We start from the raw sequence: 16,922 nt of genomic DNA on the forward strand, positions 1-16,922 counted from the left end.
CAGAGTCATCACAGTGGCCTGACTGGCCCTATGTGAGCAGGACCCCAGCCACCTCCTGACACCTTCTGCTATCACCGTCCCTTCCTTTACTTTGTTCCAACTGTAGGGGTCTCCTTGTTCCTTGTTTGTGCTACTGACATTACTTTTGCTGTTGCTGTTCCCTCTGCCTGGAAACTCTTCCTCACTCCAGTAGATCTCTGTTCAAGTGTCAGAACTCCTCTGACCTACCCTATCTAAAATAATGATATCCCAACCAACTGTTACTCTTTGTTTCCACTTATTTTTCTCCACAATTTATCTTCATAGCATTTATCACTACCTTAAATATTAGGTGTTTATGTATTATCAGTCTCCCCTACTAGAATGTCAGTTCCACAGCGCAAGGACTTGGTTTTTTTCACTGCTCCATCACCCCATGCAGTACCTGTCATGAAGTAGATGTTCAGTCAGTTTTTGAATGAATGACCAATAAAAAGTTGTTGAAGAAAAAGGTGAATGAATGGATGAATGAATGAATGAATGAATGGCAGTACATAGGAAGAGTGGGCATTTTTACCCGAGTGGAATCAGGAAGAGTTTAGGCTTTATATAGGAGAATAAACAGCTTTCCCTTGTTTAGTACATAGTGGGAAGTCTTTCTAGCTCTAGGATATAAAGATGGAGAACCCAGAGAGTTGGGAAGCCAGTGTTCTGTTAAATGGTCTGCTGTTTAACTTTTTTCCTAGATAATCACATTTTTGCCTGGGGCAATGGTGGTAATGGCCGCCTGGCAATGACCCCCACAGAGAGACCACATGGCTCTGATATCTGTACCTCATGGCCTCGGCCTATTTTTGGATCTCTGCATCATGTCCCGGACCTATCTTGCCGTGGCTGGCATACCATTCTCATTGTTGGTAAGAGTTTCATATGTCTGGGGTTGGGATGGCTTTGACAGAGGATAGACCCACGTCTGAGGTACTATTGGTCACATTCTTGGAAACAGAAATGTCCTGAAGAAGCCATTCTGTAAGTCTTGTAATGGTCAAGGATGCCATGCCTAGTGGTGGGAACAGAACATTGTCATTTCCTGGAATTTTGCTATCTGCCATCTCTTGATTATTTTTTAATATAACTTTGGGCTCTGCCTCCCTGCTTAGAATTGATTTTTTTTTTTTGTCTTTTTTTTTGAGATGGAGTTTCACTCTTTTCGCCCAGGCTGGAGTGCCATGGTGTGATCTTGGCTCACTGCAACCTCCACCTCCTGGGTTCAAGCAAATTCTCTTGCCTCAGCCTCCCAAGTAGCTGGGACTATAGGCACCCACCACTACACCCGACTAATTTTTGTATTTTTAGTAGAGACAGGGTTCCACCACGTTGGCCAGGCTGGTCTAGAACTCCTGACCTCAGGTGATCCACCTGCCTCAGCCTCCCAAAGTGCTGGGATTACAGGCGTGAGCCACCATGCCCGGCCCTAGAATTTGTTACTTCCAGTCATCCACCAATTAATTTGTTGTCTGTGCTTATGCTTTCATGAGAAACATTCAGTACATCCTTTAAAAGAAACTTTAAATTATAAGTGCTTTCTGCATAAACATTACTTTGTTATGAACTACTTTATAAATGCTTGTGTAAGAGTTTATAAGTCTACTTTTAGATCAGTGGTTTGCAGCCTTAGCAGCACATACATTAGAATCCTTGAGAAGCGCCTTTTTTTTTTTTTTTTTTTGAGATGGAGTCTCGCTGTGTCGCCCAGGCTGGAGCGCAGTGGTGTGATCTCAGCGCACTACAGCTTCCCAGGTTCAAGCGATTCTCCTGCCTCAGCCTCCCTAGTAGCTGGGACTACAGGAGTGTATCACCACACCTGGCTAATTTTTGGATTTTTTAGTAGAGATGGGGTTTCACCATATTAGCCAGGCTGGTCTCAAACTCCCGACCTCATGATCCGCCCACCTCGGCCTCCCAAAGTGTTGAGATTACAGGCATGAGCCACTGAACCCGGCCAAGAAACTTTTAAGAATACCATTGTCCAGACCCTATCCCTGACCAATTAAATCAGAATCTCTGGGGTGGAACCTATAGACCTATGCAGTGTTACTTCTTTTTTTTTAATTTTGAGACAGAGTCTCACTCCATTACCCAGAGTAGACTGCAGTGGCACAAACACAGCTCACTGCAGTTTTCCTCTCCCAGGCTCAACTGATCTCTCACCTGAGCCTCCCAAGTAACTGGGACTACAGGCCAGTGCCGCCACACCTGGCTAAGTTTTGTGTTTTTTTTAGAGATTGGGTTTTGCCATGTTGCCTAGGCTGGTCTCAAACACATGGTTACTTTCTAAAACTTCCCAGGTGATACCAGTGACCAGCCAAGGCAGACAGTTACTAATGTAGATGGTGAATATAATTAGAATAGCAAGTGGTGCTTAGCTTATGATACTAATTTCTAAAACTGTAAGTTATAAGTCTAAAGTTGTCTGAAGTCAGGGAGAGCAATTATCTCCCATCCTAGTCTTCTCTCATTTTTCTTGCCTATATCTGTATACAGTGCTTACCTACCAAATATTTTTTCTCAGAGAAAGTATTGAATTCTAAGACCATCCGTTCCAATAGCAGTGGCTTATCCATTGGAACTGGTAAGTACCAATGTTTCAGGTACCAGTGGTTTTCTGAAGTGTGAATCTTTTGGTTAGATTCCATGTAGACTCTAAAACCCAAAGGAAAATGGGAAATGTCTTTGGGAAGTGAAGAATACAGTGGTTAAGAGAGAGGATCATATTTTGGTTGGTTTTGCAGTAAGTTATGACTTTTACATTGTGGTCAGAGAGAGAGTACATCATCTTTGCCTCCAACGTATATGGAAGTTAATTAAGTAGCTTGCCCAGTACTGTAATATGACTTATGTATTATTCCTTTCCTTGCTATTCTAGGGGGTAATGAGTCCTCTACTTCCACGGTATTCCCAGGGGTATTCCAGTCTTAAGAAATAGTTCACCAAAACAGGCACTCAGAATAAAACTCGGCTAAACTTTCAGTGTGGTTAGGAGAATCATCTCAAAGATCTCTGATAGATTTCCTTTGACTGCTGTCTTCATGGTTCTTTATTATTGGGGACCATGCCAGGAATTGAATCTATTTTCCTTTTGGTTTTCTACCTGCTAGAGTCCCTGTAGCCTTTGATGTCTCAGAACCAGGATTCTGATTTATTTTATTTTTTTTTTTTGAGGCACAGTCTTGCTCTGTCGTCCAGGCTGGAGTGCAGTGGCTCACTGCATCCTCTGCCTCCCAGGTTCAAGTGGTTCACCTTCCTCAGCCTCCCAAGTAGCTGGGATTATAGGCATGCACCACCACACTCAGCTATTTTTTGTATTTTTAGTAGGGATAGGGTTTCACTGTTTTGGCCAGGCTGGTCTCAAACTCCTGGCCTCAAGTGATCTGCCCACCTCAGCCTCCCAAAGTGCTGGGATTACAGGTATGAGCCACTATGCCCGGCCCAGATTCTGATATTGTTTGGAATCAAAACACATAAACACCCAGAATAAAAGCAGATTAAAGCTGGGCACAGTGGCACAGCCGTTAATCCTAGGTACTTAGGAAGCTGAGTCAGGAGGATTACTTGAGGCCAGGAGTTCAAGGTTGCAGTGCACTATCATTATGCCTATGAATAGCCACTGCAATCCGGGCCTGGGCAACATAGCGAGACCCTATCTCAAATGAATGAATAAATACATAAACAATCGGTCAAACAGATTAAACCTCCAAAAACAAAACAGCTGAAAACATGATCTAGACTTGTTGAACTTCAGTTTACACATATACACCGACTTATAATACCATATTATATATAGTTTATTTAAGTAGCCCATTGCTTGGCATCTCTGTTTATGTATATTAATATCTGTCAAAACTGACTAAAGATCTTTTGCTAAGCACAGCAGTTCGACTACAACTTTGTTTTGCTAGAACAGTATTTAAAGGAAAAACATAAAATTAAAAGCAAACGTCCATTGGTGGGAAGATGTAGACTCGAGGAAGAGCAGGGATTTTTGTCTTTTTTATTTATCAATTTTATCTACTTGCCTAGAACAGTGCCTGGCAAATGGTAAATGCTCAGTAACTATTTGTTGATTAAATGCATTATAACCATCCATTGGAGTGAAAGTGAACATCTCCAAATATTTCCATAATGTGAAATGTAAAAAGCAAGTTGCAGCAGACTACATGGCCTTTTTATAAAGTTTAGAAACAAGTAAAATAAGCTGGGCGTGGTGGCTCACGCCTGTAATACCAGCACTTTGGGAGGCCAAGGCAAGCAGATCACCAGGTCAGGAGATTGAGACTATCTTGGCCAACATGGTGAAACCCTGTCTCTACTAAAATACAAAAAAAAATTAGCCGGGCATGGTGGTGCACACCTGTATTCCCAGCTACTCGGGAGGCTGAGGCAGGGGAATTGCTTGAACCTGGGAGGCGGGGGTTGCAGTGAGCCACGATTGTGCCACTGTATGTCAGCCTGGCAAAAGAGCGAGACTCCATCTTAAAAAAATAAATAAATAAAAGTAAAATAAATAGTAATGTATTATTTAAGGATGCATAAAGGCGATAAAGTTTTTAAGAAGAAATGATAAATATAAAATTAAACAGAACGGTTTCATCTGGGTGAGAGGCCAGAGAAGGAAGGAATTCACAAGGCAAATACAGTGATACAGCTAATGCTCTAGTTCAGCAGTGTCCAGTAGATCTTTTTGCAATGGTGGAAATGTTCCATATCTGTGCTGTTCAGTATAGTAGCTACCAGCCTTCTGTGGCTATTGATCTCTCAAGAGAGTAGCTCTTGTGACTGAGGAACTGAATTTTTAATTCTCTTTAAGTCTAAGCAGGCACATATGGCTAGTAACTCATATTGGATAGTGCAGTTCTAGTTCTAGTAGCAGATAGACCTATGTTTATTGTTAGGCATGAAAATTTACATGTATGTTAAAATAGTCTTAGGTATATCTAAAATGCAGCATAATCTTAAAAAGCCATTTAAAACAAAAAAGTAAGCTTCAGAACTCACTTTGGTAACTATGGTTCTGCTGCTTCCGTAGGATCTCAGCATGACCCAGTTAGTCCCCAGGCCAGCATAGCAGGTGATAATTAACCCTTCCTTACATTTAGCCTCAGAAAATACCAGGCATCAGAATAAGGATCTCTGAGGAGTAAGAGAAAAAAAGAAAATACCAGGCAATTTTTTTAACTTTGACAAATTAATCTTCTTAATTATATTTTTCTTTGGCCCATATTAAAATTCACTTTCATTTCCTGACCACACATCAGCTAGTCTTCATTAAGGTTGCTTGGAATATGCTGTATGATATGAAAGAACCAGCCATTATATTATCAAAATTCATACAGATAGTCATCAGAGAATGTAATGTTCACTTTAAATTTTGAAGAATTGGCCAGGCGCAGTGGCTAACGCCTGTAATCCCAGCACTTTGGGAGGCCAAGGCAGGCGGATCACCTGAGGTCAGGAGTTTGAGACCACCCTGGCCAACATAGTGAAACCCTGCCTCTACTAAAAATACAAAAATTAGCTGGGCACGGTGGTACGTGGCTATAATCCCAGCTACTCAGGAGGCTGAGACAGGAGAATTGCTTGAACCTGGGAGGCAGAGGTTGCAATAAGCCAAGATCAGGCCATTGCACTCCAGCCTGAGCAACAGAAGCTAGACTCGGTCTCAAAAAAAAAAAAAAAAAAAAAAAGTTGAAGAATTCAACATTCAGATTTTCCCTGGACAGGGAGTTAATGGTAAGTTTATCTGACAACTTTAAGAGGAGTTTGACTCAAATGTTAAAGACCTTTTTATATAAGATAAATGTCTATGGAGGATGCTGGAATCTGAATGTATCTCTTAAAGAAGCAGAGTAAGCATGGGTGCTAGATTTGGTGGGCTGTGGTTGGGGGAATTGTTTGGTAATGCTTTTAGAATATTGATAACCTGCTATGGATATAAGACAAAGTTGGTAAATGGAATTATCATTATGAGCATCCTGCTACACAAATACAACTATACAAAATTACAAAACATAGTTTGTATTAAAACCAAAAATTTCATCCCTAATACTTGACTTGCACTGTTGCCATTGCACTTCATGCAGCTTTAGGCACCTTTCCAGGGTAAGTGGGGTTGTCAGATGGTAAATCTGTCTTGCTGCATGGCAAAGCTGTCTATTTCTGTGCTGGGTATCTGTCAGTGTTTCAGAGCTCTAGCCCGGGAGGAGGCGGCGGGGGCGGCAGTGGTGAAGAAGAGGACAGTCAGCAGGAATCTGAAACTCTTGACCCAAGTGGAGGCTTCCGAGGAACAATGGAAGCAGACCGAGGAATGGAAGGTTTAATCAGTCCCACAGAGGCCATGGGGAACAGTAATGGGGCCAGCAGCTCCTGTCCTGGCTGGCTTCGAAAGGTAATTCCTTTGGAAGAAGTAGCTTGGATAAAATATCTGACCCTTTGCAGGAACTAGAAAGAGCTGTCAGGGTCTCTCAGTTTTCCAAGTACCTCATAAACTGTTGTGCATCCTGAATCCAGCCTTCTGAGTTCTTTTTTTTTTTTTTTTTTGAGACAGAGTCTCGCTCTGTCACCCAGGCTGGAGTACAGTGGCCAGATCTCGGCTCACTGCAAGCTCTGCCTCCTGGGTTTACGCCATTCTCCTGCCTCAGCCTCCCAAGTAGCTGGGACTACAGGCGCCCACCACCGCGCCCGGCTAATTTTTTTTGTATTTTTTAGTAGAGACGGGGTTTCACCGTGTTAGCCAGGGTGGTCTCGATCTCTTGACCTCGTGATCCGCCTGTCTCAGCCTCCCAAAGTGCTGGGATTACAGGCTTGAGCCACCGCGCCCGGCTCAGCCTTCTGATTTCTACCTGGAAAGAAACTGCCTAATCACTAATCCTTTTTTCTTTCCAAAAAGAGATAAAAATGTTCTCATACCCTTGTTACTTAAGTGAATGTATTATAAGTTACTATAACCTACCTTGATGGCAGTTTTTGTAGTACATGTATATAAAGATTAAGCTTACAGATTTTATGCTGTCATTTATAGAAATGGAATATTGGAGCAATTGGAATGCCTTACAATAGGAAAATGGTTGATGAAAGTTGAGATACAGAAAGTAAAAATGTTGGATTGGGCACAGTGCCTCATGCCTATAATTCCAGCACTTTGGGAGGCTGAGGCAGGAGGATCATTTGAACCTAGGAGCTCAAGACCAGCTTGGGCAACACAGCAAGACCATGTCTGTACAAAAAATTTTAAAAATTAGCCGGGTGTGGTAGTGTGCACCTATAGTCCCAGCTACTCAGGAGGCTGAAGCAGGATGACCACTTGAACCTGAGAAGTCAAGGCTGAAGTGAGCCAAGCTGTGCCATGATTGCACCACTGCAATTCAGCCTGCACGACAAAGCAAAACCCTGTTCAAAAAAAAAAAAAAGAAAGTAAAAATGTTGAAGTATATTTCTTTTCATGGAAAGTTAATCACAACATATGGCTATGCAGAAGAGGATGAAATATCTGTATGATCTCATTCTTTTAGGAAATATGTAATACAAATGTTGACAAGACTATGTATTGACAGTTTTTAAAGTGGTTGTCTGTGAGTGACAGAATTGCTGGTGAATTTTATTAGTTGCCTTTGCCCATTTGTATTTTCTCATTTTCTACAGTGAATATTTATGGTTTGTGAAATTTTAAATTTCTTACCCAAAAAAAAAAAAGACCGGGTATGATAGCTCCTACCTGTAATTCCAGCACTTTGGGAGGCCAATGCAGGAGGATTGCTTGAGCCCAGGAGTTTGAGACCAGCCTAGACATCATAGGGAGATCCCATCTCTATAAAAATTAAAAAAGAAATAAGGCCGGGGCCAGGCATGGTGGTTCACGCCTGTAATCCCAGCTTTTTGGGAGGCCAAGGTGGGAGGATCACCTGAGGTCAGGAGTTTGAGAACAGCCTGGCCAATCATGGTGAAACCCCATCTCTACTAAAAATACAAAAATTAGCTGGGCAAGGTGGCTCATGCCTGTACTCCCAGCACTTTGGGAGGCCGAGGCGGGCAGATCACAAGGACAAGAGATCAAGACCATCCTGGCCAACACGGTGAAACGCCATCTCTACTAAAAATACAAAAATTAGCCACGCGTGGTGACGCACACCTGTAGTCCCAGCTGCTCAGGAGGCTGAGGCAGGAGAATCGCTGGAACCCGGGAGGTGGAAGTTGTAGTGAGCCGAGATCACGCCACTGCACTCTGGCCTGGTGACAGAGCAAGACTCTGTCTCAAAAAAAAAAAAAAAAAAAAATCTGGGTGTGGTGGCACGCACCTGTAATCCCAGCTACCTGGGAGGCTGAGCCAGGAGAATCACTTGAGCCCAGGAGGCGAAGGTTGCAGTGAGCTGAGATCGCACCACTGCAGTCCAGCCTGGGGGACAGAGTGAGACTCCATCTTAAAAAATAAATAGATATATATAAATAAGGCTGGGCAAGGTGGCTCACGCCTGAAATCCCAGCACTTTGGGAGGCCAAGGTGGGCAGATCACTTGAGGTCAGGAGTTTGAGACCAGCCTGGCCAACATGGTGAAACTGTCTCTACTAAAAATACAAAAAATTAGCCAGGTATGGTGGTACACACTTGTAATCCCAGCTACTTGGGAGACTGAGGTAGGAGGACCACTTGAATCCGGGAGGTGAAGTTTGCAGTGAGCCAAGATGGTGCCACTGCACTCCAGCCTGGTGACAGAGTGAGATTCTGTCTCAAAAAAATAATAATAATTAGCCAGGCATGGTGGCACATGCCTGTGGTCCTAGTTACTCAGGAGGCTGATGTGGAAGGATCGTTTGAGTCCCAAAGGTCAAGACTACAGTGAGTCATGGTTGTGCCACTGCTCTCCAGCCTGGGCAACAGAGCAAGACGCTGTTTCAAAAAAAAATCTGTAGATTTAAAGCTCCCTGTCTAGTAAGACTAAACTTGCTAGTGATTTGAGGAGGGTGAACAGAGGAAGCAGCATGCTGTTCTGTCTGCACCTTTAGCCTCAGCTTTCAGCAGTGTGGCAGCCAGCCTCACTGCCACTTCCTTGGAGCTTCCCAGCTCACTGAATAGCCTGTGTAGAATAAGTGTGTTGGAGTGACATACCAGACACTCCAGCCTGTGTTCTTTGAGTTTGCCTTTGCATCACTGTTCCTCCTCTGATGAAGGGGTGGCAGTTTGCTCACAGGTAGGCTGTGATATGTTGCTAACCACAACTGTCTTGCCCACTAGAGGGTGCTGATGTCATGACAGAGGGAAAACTATAGCAAAAAGGAGAAGGGAATTTGGGAGGAAGCAAATAATGCAAACAGATAATGAGATTCTTTCTCATATACATAGGAGCTGGAAAATGCAGAATTTATCCCCATGCCTGACAGCCCATCTCCTCTCAGTGCAGCGTTTTCAGAATCTGAGAAAGATACCCTGCCCTATGAAGAGCTGCAAGGACTCAAAGTGGCCTCTGAAGCTCCTTTGGAACACAAGCCCCAAGTAGGAGCCTGGGTAACTAAACTTTTTGCCTTTGAATCACAACTAGGTAAACAGTCACTGCAAGCTCTGCCCAGTTCTTCTGGCCTCGCTCTAGCTTTTGGGTTTCAGTTGCCCTGCATCAACTTATACTGTCTCTTCAGCAGTACTTAAAGCCTCAACCCAAGACTAAACTCAGTTGCCTCAGAAAGGTATTTACCCTTCCACATTTCTGAAAGGCTAACACCTTTCTAAAAGGATTGTCTTTTCCCTCTGCCTCAGAAATACCAAAATTCAAATTCAGTTTTTCATGACACTGGCGGGGTAATTTAGAGGCTCTAAATATAAAAAAGAAGTAATAATGGTAGTCTAGTGAGGAAGCAACACATGTACACCTAACCTTGGTAAAAATGACATTATGGTAAATACCTCAATAAAACTATAAGCCAAGGTCATGAAACTTTTTCTATAAAAGGCTGCGTAATTATTTTAGACTTTTCCTATTAAAGGCCACATAGTAATTATTTGAGACCATTTTAGACTGAAATGTGTACAGCCTCTTTTGCAACCACTCGACTCTGACATTATAGCACAAAAAGCAGCCTCAAGTAATACATAATGAATGGGCATCCTTGTGTTCCAATAAAATTGTGTTTACAAAAACAGGCAGTAGGCCAGAATTGGCCCATGGGCTATTTGCTGAACCCTCCTATAAACAAAGTACAGTAGAAAAGAGAAAAATCCACACTAGGATCATCAGAAAGCTTCCCAGAAGAGGTAATCATACCTTTGAAACTTCAAGGTGAATGTTTTAATTTCTCTGTCAGTTCACCTTCTTAAATTGTGTTGGTGGTCCCGTTTACTGACCACCTCTCAAATTTTTTCTAAAGTGTGATTCACTGCATTTCATGAATATTGACACTTTGGGTCTCACAGAGATCTGAAAGATTTGTTCCAAACCAAATCATGCTTTGCCCTACTTCAGCATTTTAAACGAGAAGATACCAATGCACTTTAAAATTTTTCACAAAGTCTTCCAAAATAGATGATTGGTCTCCCAGCTTGGCCTAATGGGGACTGAGGCAGAGAGTTTGCTTTCCCTGTTATGTCAGTGCCCATTGCTGTTATAATGCTAGCATTTCTGTTTCTCTTACATATATTCATGTGTATATATGATTTATCTTGTTAAAAGTAAAATCTGATTGCACTTAGAGGAAGTTTGGATTGAGGAGCTGACACCTGGGCAGAACCTCCTGCAATCTCCTTCTTGTCTCTCTAGTCACCTCGGCTGAATCCTGCCGTAACCTGTGCTGGGAAGGGAACACCACTGACTCCTCCTGCCTGTGCGTGCAGCTCTCTGCAGGTGGAGGTTGAGAGATTGCAGGGTCTGGTGTTAAAGTGTCTGGCTGAACAACAGAAGCTACAACAAGAAAACCTCCAGATTTTTACCCAACTGCAGAAGTTAAACAAGAAATTAGAAGGAGGGCAGCAGGTGAGAGCATTAAAAGAATAATCCAGTTTCTAAGCCTGTTTTGAAGAATCACAGAATCAAAACACGAAGTACTGAAATAGACAATAGACTTGTTCCTTTGCAGGTCCTTACTTTTTTTTTTTTTTTTTTTTTTTTTTTTTTTTTTTTGAGACGGAGTCTTGCTCTATTGCCAGGCCAGAGTGCAGTGGCGCAATCTCGGCTTACTGCAGCTTCCACCTCCCGGATTCAAGCAATTCTCCTGCCTCAACTTCCCAAGCAGCTGGGACTACAGGTGCGCGCCACCACGCCCGGCTAGTTTTTGTATTTTTAGTAGAGACGGGGTTTCACCATGTTAGCCAGGATGGTCTCGCTTTCTTGACCTCGTGATCCACCCGCCTCAGCCTCCCAAAGTGCTGGGATTACAGGCATGAGCCACCCTGCCCAGCCGATCCTTACTTTTTAATGATATCACTTTTATAATTATAATCCCAGAAGCCTTGGACCTTGTTCAGGCACCTAGATTGAATCATTTTCATCACTTAACTTGCATTGCTTTTTCTTAGTGTTTTTTCTTTTACAAAACTTAATTACATACCTCTGAAATACATTCTCCTGAACAACCACAATATTATAACCACACCTAAAAAAATTAATACTAGTATTCTCAATTCTCATCTGGTATCCATAGCTGATACCCCAATTTTCCCAGTTTTCCCCACAAAAATGTCCTTTATAACCATTTTCTATCAGACTAGAATCCAGTCAAGAACCCCACATTATATTTGGTTATGTCTCTTATTTCTTTTCATCAGTTCCCTCCACCACCATCACCTTTTAAAAATTATTTATTTATTTTTATTTTTTTTATTAATTTTTTTTGAGATAGTCTCACTCTGTCACCCAGGCTGGAGTGCAGTGGCATGATCTCGGCTTACTGCAACCTCCACCTCCCGGTTCAAGCGATTCTTCTGCCTCAGCATCCCAAGTAGCTGGGACTGTAGGCGCGCACCACCACACCTGGCTAATTTTTGTATTTTTAGTAGAGATGGGTTTCACCATATTGGCCAGGCTGGTGTCGAACCTTGTGATCCACCCGCCTCGGCCTCCCAAAGTGCTAGGGTTACCGGTGTGAGCCACTGCGCCCGGCCTTATTTATGTATTTATTTTGAGACAGGGTCTTGCTTTGTCACCAAGGCTGGAGTGCAGTGGCACAAACATGGCTCACTGCAGCCTTGACTTCCCAGGCTCAAGTGATTCTCCCACCTCAGCCCCCCAAGTAGCTGGAACTACAGGCACGATCCACCATGCTCTGCTTCATCTTTTTTAAAAAAATACTTTTATGATATTGACTTGTTGAAGAAACCAGGCCAGTTGTTCAATAGAATGTCCCACATTCTAGATTTGTCTTGTTTTCTCAGGGTGTTGTCTAACTTGTTTTTCTGTCACCCTGTCTTTTCTGAAAACTGGAAGTTTAACCTAAGGCTTGATGAGATTCACATTAAACATTTTTAGTGAAAATACTTCAAAAGTGATTCTGCTTGCATTATTTTTCGAGAGCCATGCCACTGTTTTATATAGAGGGAAGCAGAAGCAGAGAAATAAGCTTAGGCCCTTGGCTTTGCCATTTACCAGCTGTAGGTGTTTGGGCTACTTACTTTGTTTTCTCTGAGCCCTGGTTTCTCACCTGAAAGAAAATAATAGATCCCTTGTATGGTTCTTTGGAGGATTAAATGAACTAATGTTTATGAAATTACTTTAGAAATTAATATACAGGCTGAGCACAGTGGCTCACACCTGTGATCCCAGCACTTTGGGAGATTGCTTGAGCCCAGGAGTTCGAGACTAGCCTGGGCAATGTGGTGAAATCCCATTTCTACCAAAAATAAAAACTAGCTGGGCATGATGGCACACGCCTATAGTCCCAGTTATTCAGGAGGCTGAGTTGGGAGGATCACCTGAATCTGGGGATGTCGAGGCCGCAGTGATCCGTGATCACACCACTGCACTTCGGTGTAAGCAACAGAGCAAGACCCTGTCTCAAAAAAAAAAAAAAAAAAAAAAACCACGAGGTAAGATTGGCAGCTCTAACAGGGAGAAGATTGTTTTGCCCAGGACTTTTTCCATTTTAAAACTGAGAGTTCTGCATCCCAGGAAACCCCACAGTCCTCGACAAACCTGGATAGTTGGTCACCCTACCTGCAATTAATATAAAGGTATGACTGTATCTAAAATACTGCCATGAGTGTCTCACAAGATCGTGGCTACGAATCCTTAGAGGTTGGCATTGAAAATATAGTACTGAACTACTGCTGTGACTAGGTGGCACTGTTGCTAATATGGAACTGTGTTTTATCCGGACAGGTGGGGATGCATTCCAAAGGAACTCAGACAGCAAAGGAAGAGATGGAAATGGATCCAAAGCCTGACTTAGATTCAGATTCCTGGTGCCTCCTGGGAACAGACTCCTGTCGACCCAGCCTCTAGTCTCCTGAGCCTATAGAGCCCCCAGGAAACTGGGACCCAAAGAACTTCACAGCACACTTACCGAATGCAGAGAGCAGCTTTCCTGGCTTTGTTCACTTGCAGAAGAGGAGCGCAAGGCAGAGGCTCTGAAGCACTTTCCTTGTACATTTGGAGAGTGGCATTGCCTTTTAGATAGGATCTAGGGTGATTTTATTGTTTTGGAGAATGGAAGGGTCCCCATGGCCCTGGCTTTGTCATCAGTGACTGCCATAGCAACAGCAGCTCTGTACCTCATCTGTTGATCCCACCTTTGAAGAGGAGACACAGTGCTCACCTTAATTGCGCTGGTAGCAGCTTATATCCCATGTATCATTCTCACCATTGATTGGAAGCTGCCTTGGGAATTCAGTACCAGGCATTACCCCTCTGGGTGGGAGAGGGAAAAGTGTAAAGCTGGAGTGGGCTGGAGTCAGGCATGGCCCGCCCAGTGTCCTCTGCAGAGTGGTGAAGTAGTCTGAGCCCTCTCGGGAGCCCTGAGTCCAGGAAAATATGTCTGATGGAGTCCATCTAAGGCTTGTTTCCAGAAAGTTCAGTTACTCTGTGCAGCTAAATGCTTCAAGAGGAAAGATAGGCTTAGGTTGCTTTTCCTCTGAGGGTTGATTGAAATTTCTTGAGTGAGGAGTAGAGAAAGGGCAGGACCCTCCTCATCACACAGCTGGTGTTTCAGGCTGTGGCCAGTGCAGGGTGGGATTTCCTAGCTGTGGATGAGGTAATAAGGTGTCTCTGAGGGATGAGGTGTCTCAGAGAGTTGAGTCCATGGGGCAGTCAGAATAGCCTTAAGAGAAAATCATGAAGAAGAAAAGGTCCTCCTTTAGCTGCCTCTACTTGGTATCTTAGAGAGGGCTTAGAGGGCTCTCCGTCTTCTGCCCGTGAAAAGACTTCTTGAGCCTCTGCCTTCGTGGCTCTTAGGGTTCTGATCTTGATAGCAGCAGCCCCAACCACTTTCTTTCTGTGTGTCTAGTCAGTATTTTTCTCCTTTTGGTGTTTTATGAAGCCATACGATAACCAATGAATCTGTATTATCTTTCCTACCTGAGTGACCCAAAGCCAGCACCAAACCCTGGGAGTCCCTGAAGCCTAACAGAACAGGTAGAACTTGCAAAAGGAATTTGGCCGAGAGCTCACTTCTAATCCTGTACTCATTGTGTCTTTGTAGATAGAAAAATGCTAGCCTGCCAAAGAGAAATAGTGTCCTAGAAGAACAAAACTTCATATAGAAAGTTCTAGGCAAGTATTTGATGGTTTCCTTAAGGATGTGAGCTTTGTGTTTCCACCTAGCCTTGTAAAATGTTCCTGTGGTATTTTGTGTCACACATCCTACCTTTGATGAGTCTCACATCCCACCTTCCTACAAATAGCTAAAATAATTTTGTTTCATTTTCCCCAGACCAAAATGTTTGATCATCTGTTCAACATTATGGGAGGTCCTGTGCAATGGAAATTTTGCCATTTCCCCAAAACTGGTGGCATAAAGGCTGATGCTCGGGGAGAACCCCGTTGCTGGGGACAGGCAGCTCTGTTTAATGGGATCTTCTTTGGTTTGATGTTCCCATTGTTTTCTCAGTTCTGGGAAGCCTATTACATTAGTACTAATGTAATCACTGAAACCTTTTCTTGAAATCAGGGAAGCAGCCAAACTTTGATTAAAGTTGCAAGTTCTGGGGACTTGCGGGGGTTGCCGTAAACCCTGACAGTGGGTTTTGGTTCAGCATGTAAATGCAACTTTGATGTTCTTAAGGACTGATTGGCCTGTCATGTCCCTATATCCTCATGCTCTTCATCTCAGCAGGCCTGAGAGGCCAGGTCAGTTTGGGTGTTCATCATGAGGATTGCTTCTGCTGTGGAGCTGAGGGACATGGGCACGTTGCTGAGAAGGTGGGGTGAAAGTGAGTGCTGGGGGTGGGTGAGTGCCCTGGTCTTGTTCATAGGGGAGTCTTTCCCTAGCAGTGGAACGCTGTGGTCATTTTCTCTAGCATATTCCCTTAGGAAGTCTAGATTTGCTATTAATCTGGCTGAGAATCTAAGTTCTGTGCCTTAGAGACAGTCTGCGCTTTCTCATATTGTGCCTGAGACAGCCATATGATTTTTTTTCCCACCAAACAAGTATGGAAACAGAAACCAGTTCAAAGGGGGATGGAGTAAAAGATGAGGCAGTAGAAATGCCTTTGAATGGTTTTCTCTAGCTAATTCTCTTTACATTTTGTCCTGCTTTTTTCTTTATGCAGTGCTAGGTGTTTTAAGTTTTCTAGTAGTATTGCCTTTGAGTTACAGTATAACCTGAGTTACTCCTCTGCGGAAGAACTAGTTTATTGTTAGCCAGGTTGCTTGAAAGGTTGAGGGTGGAGTGGTTTGGCATTTCTGTTTTAAATAAACATTTAAGCTCTTAACCAGTACTGTGCCTCAGTAAGCCTGTGCATGGACCTTAGTCTCTGGGGATAAAACATCCAGATTCTAGGCCTCCGTGAATCTTTGATTCTATGAGTCTTTATATAAATAATGTTCTTGGAACAGAAACAATGCAAGGGACATTTGCACAGAAATAGTCTTTGCTTCTCTCCAGTTTCTTATTCTTGCCAGCAGAATCATTTCTACTGCTACAGCTTTTTTCCCAAAAATGTCTAAAAGTGCTGAAAGTGCAGAGGGAGGGAAAAAATGAGCCACTAAAAGGATGATTCTTTCTTGCACCTACCTCCTCAGTCTCAGTGGGGGCCTTTCCAAGTGATAATGCTAGTTTATGGTTTGTAAAACTTTTCCCTCAAAGAGATTGAACTGAATTTGGTCTCCCTGGCATAGCACAGCCACGTTACTTCTCTTGGCTGAGCCTTTCATTGAAGTTTAAAGCAAAAGTACACTAAAAATTTTCATTTCATTTGCCATATGTTCACAAACATTCATAATAGAACAATTCAGGGGCAAGAATGCATTTTAAATAAATTCATTCAGATGAAATCCCTAAACCTCCAAAAAAGTATTCATGATGGTCAGGGTAGAGTGGGCTGTAATCAGGACTATAAAACATGTTCCTTCCTGCTGCAATGCCAAACATCATTTATTGTTTCAATGATTAACTGTGGAAATAAACATGCTGATCATTAAACCTCACAGAATCATGAACATTAGAGAGAAAAACTCCACTATGTCACATCTCTGTTACCTCCTGTGTAGCTGTGGAGAGTGATATATTGATAATGAAAGCAGACATTGACCAGAAGGTGCTGTGCTGCATTATATACATTGCTGTTAAGAAATACTGTCTCCAGCCAGACATGGTGGCTCACGCCTATAATCCCAGCACTTCGGGAGGCCGAGACGGGCAGATCACGAGGTCAGGAGATCAAGACCATCCTGGCTAGCATGGTGAAACCCCGTCTCTACTAAAAATACAAAAAAATTAGCCGGGTGTTGTGGCAGGCACCTGTAGTCCCAGCT

General features: G+C 43.1%; 1 protein-coding gene across 4 annotated transcripts in view; it reads left to right on the forward strand.

Moving 5' to 3' along the window:
* The window catches only part of LOC105495785 (NIMA related kinase 9), a 44,424-nt gene extending 28,544 nt beyond the window's left edge, over positions 1-15,880 (forward strand). For 3 of the 4 annotated variants that reach the window (XM_011765549.2, XM_011765551.2, XM_011765552.3), the window contains 6 exons: positions 726-896; positions 2,552-2,611; positions 6,216-6,424; positions 9,374-9,535; positions 10,779-10,991; positions 13,332-15,880. In XM_011765549.2, the coding sequence (XP_011763851.2) occupies positions 726-896; positions 2,552-2,611; positions 6,216-6,424; positions 9,374-9,535; positions 10,779-10,991; positions 13,332-13,454 (938 nt within the window). In that variant the 3' untranslated portion in view covers positions 13,455-15,880. The remainder of the gene's footprint in view (positions 1-725; positions 897-2,551; positions 2,612-6,215; positions 6,425-9,373; positions 9,536-10,778; positions 10,992-13,331) is intronic. The other variant, XM_011765550.2, reaches the window with a different exon arrangement.
* The last annotated feature ends 1,042 nt before the right edge of the window (positions 15,881-16,922 follow it).

Source organism: Macaca nemestrina, chromosome 7 (assembly GCF_043159975.1).
Source record: "Macaca nemestrina isolate mMacNem1 chromosome 7, mMacNem.hap1, whole genome shotgun sequence".
NCBI classification, from domain to species: domain Eukaryota; kingdom Metazoa; phylum Chordata; class Mammalia; order Primates; family Cercopithecidae; genus Macaca; species Macaca nemestrina.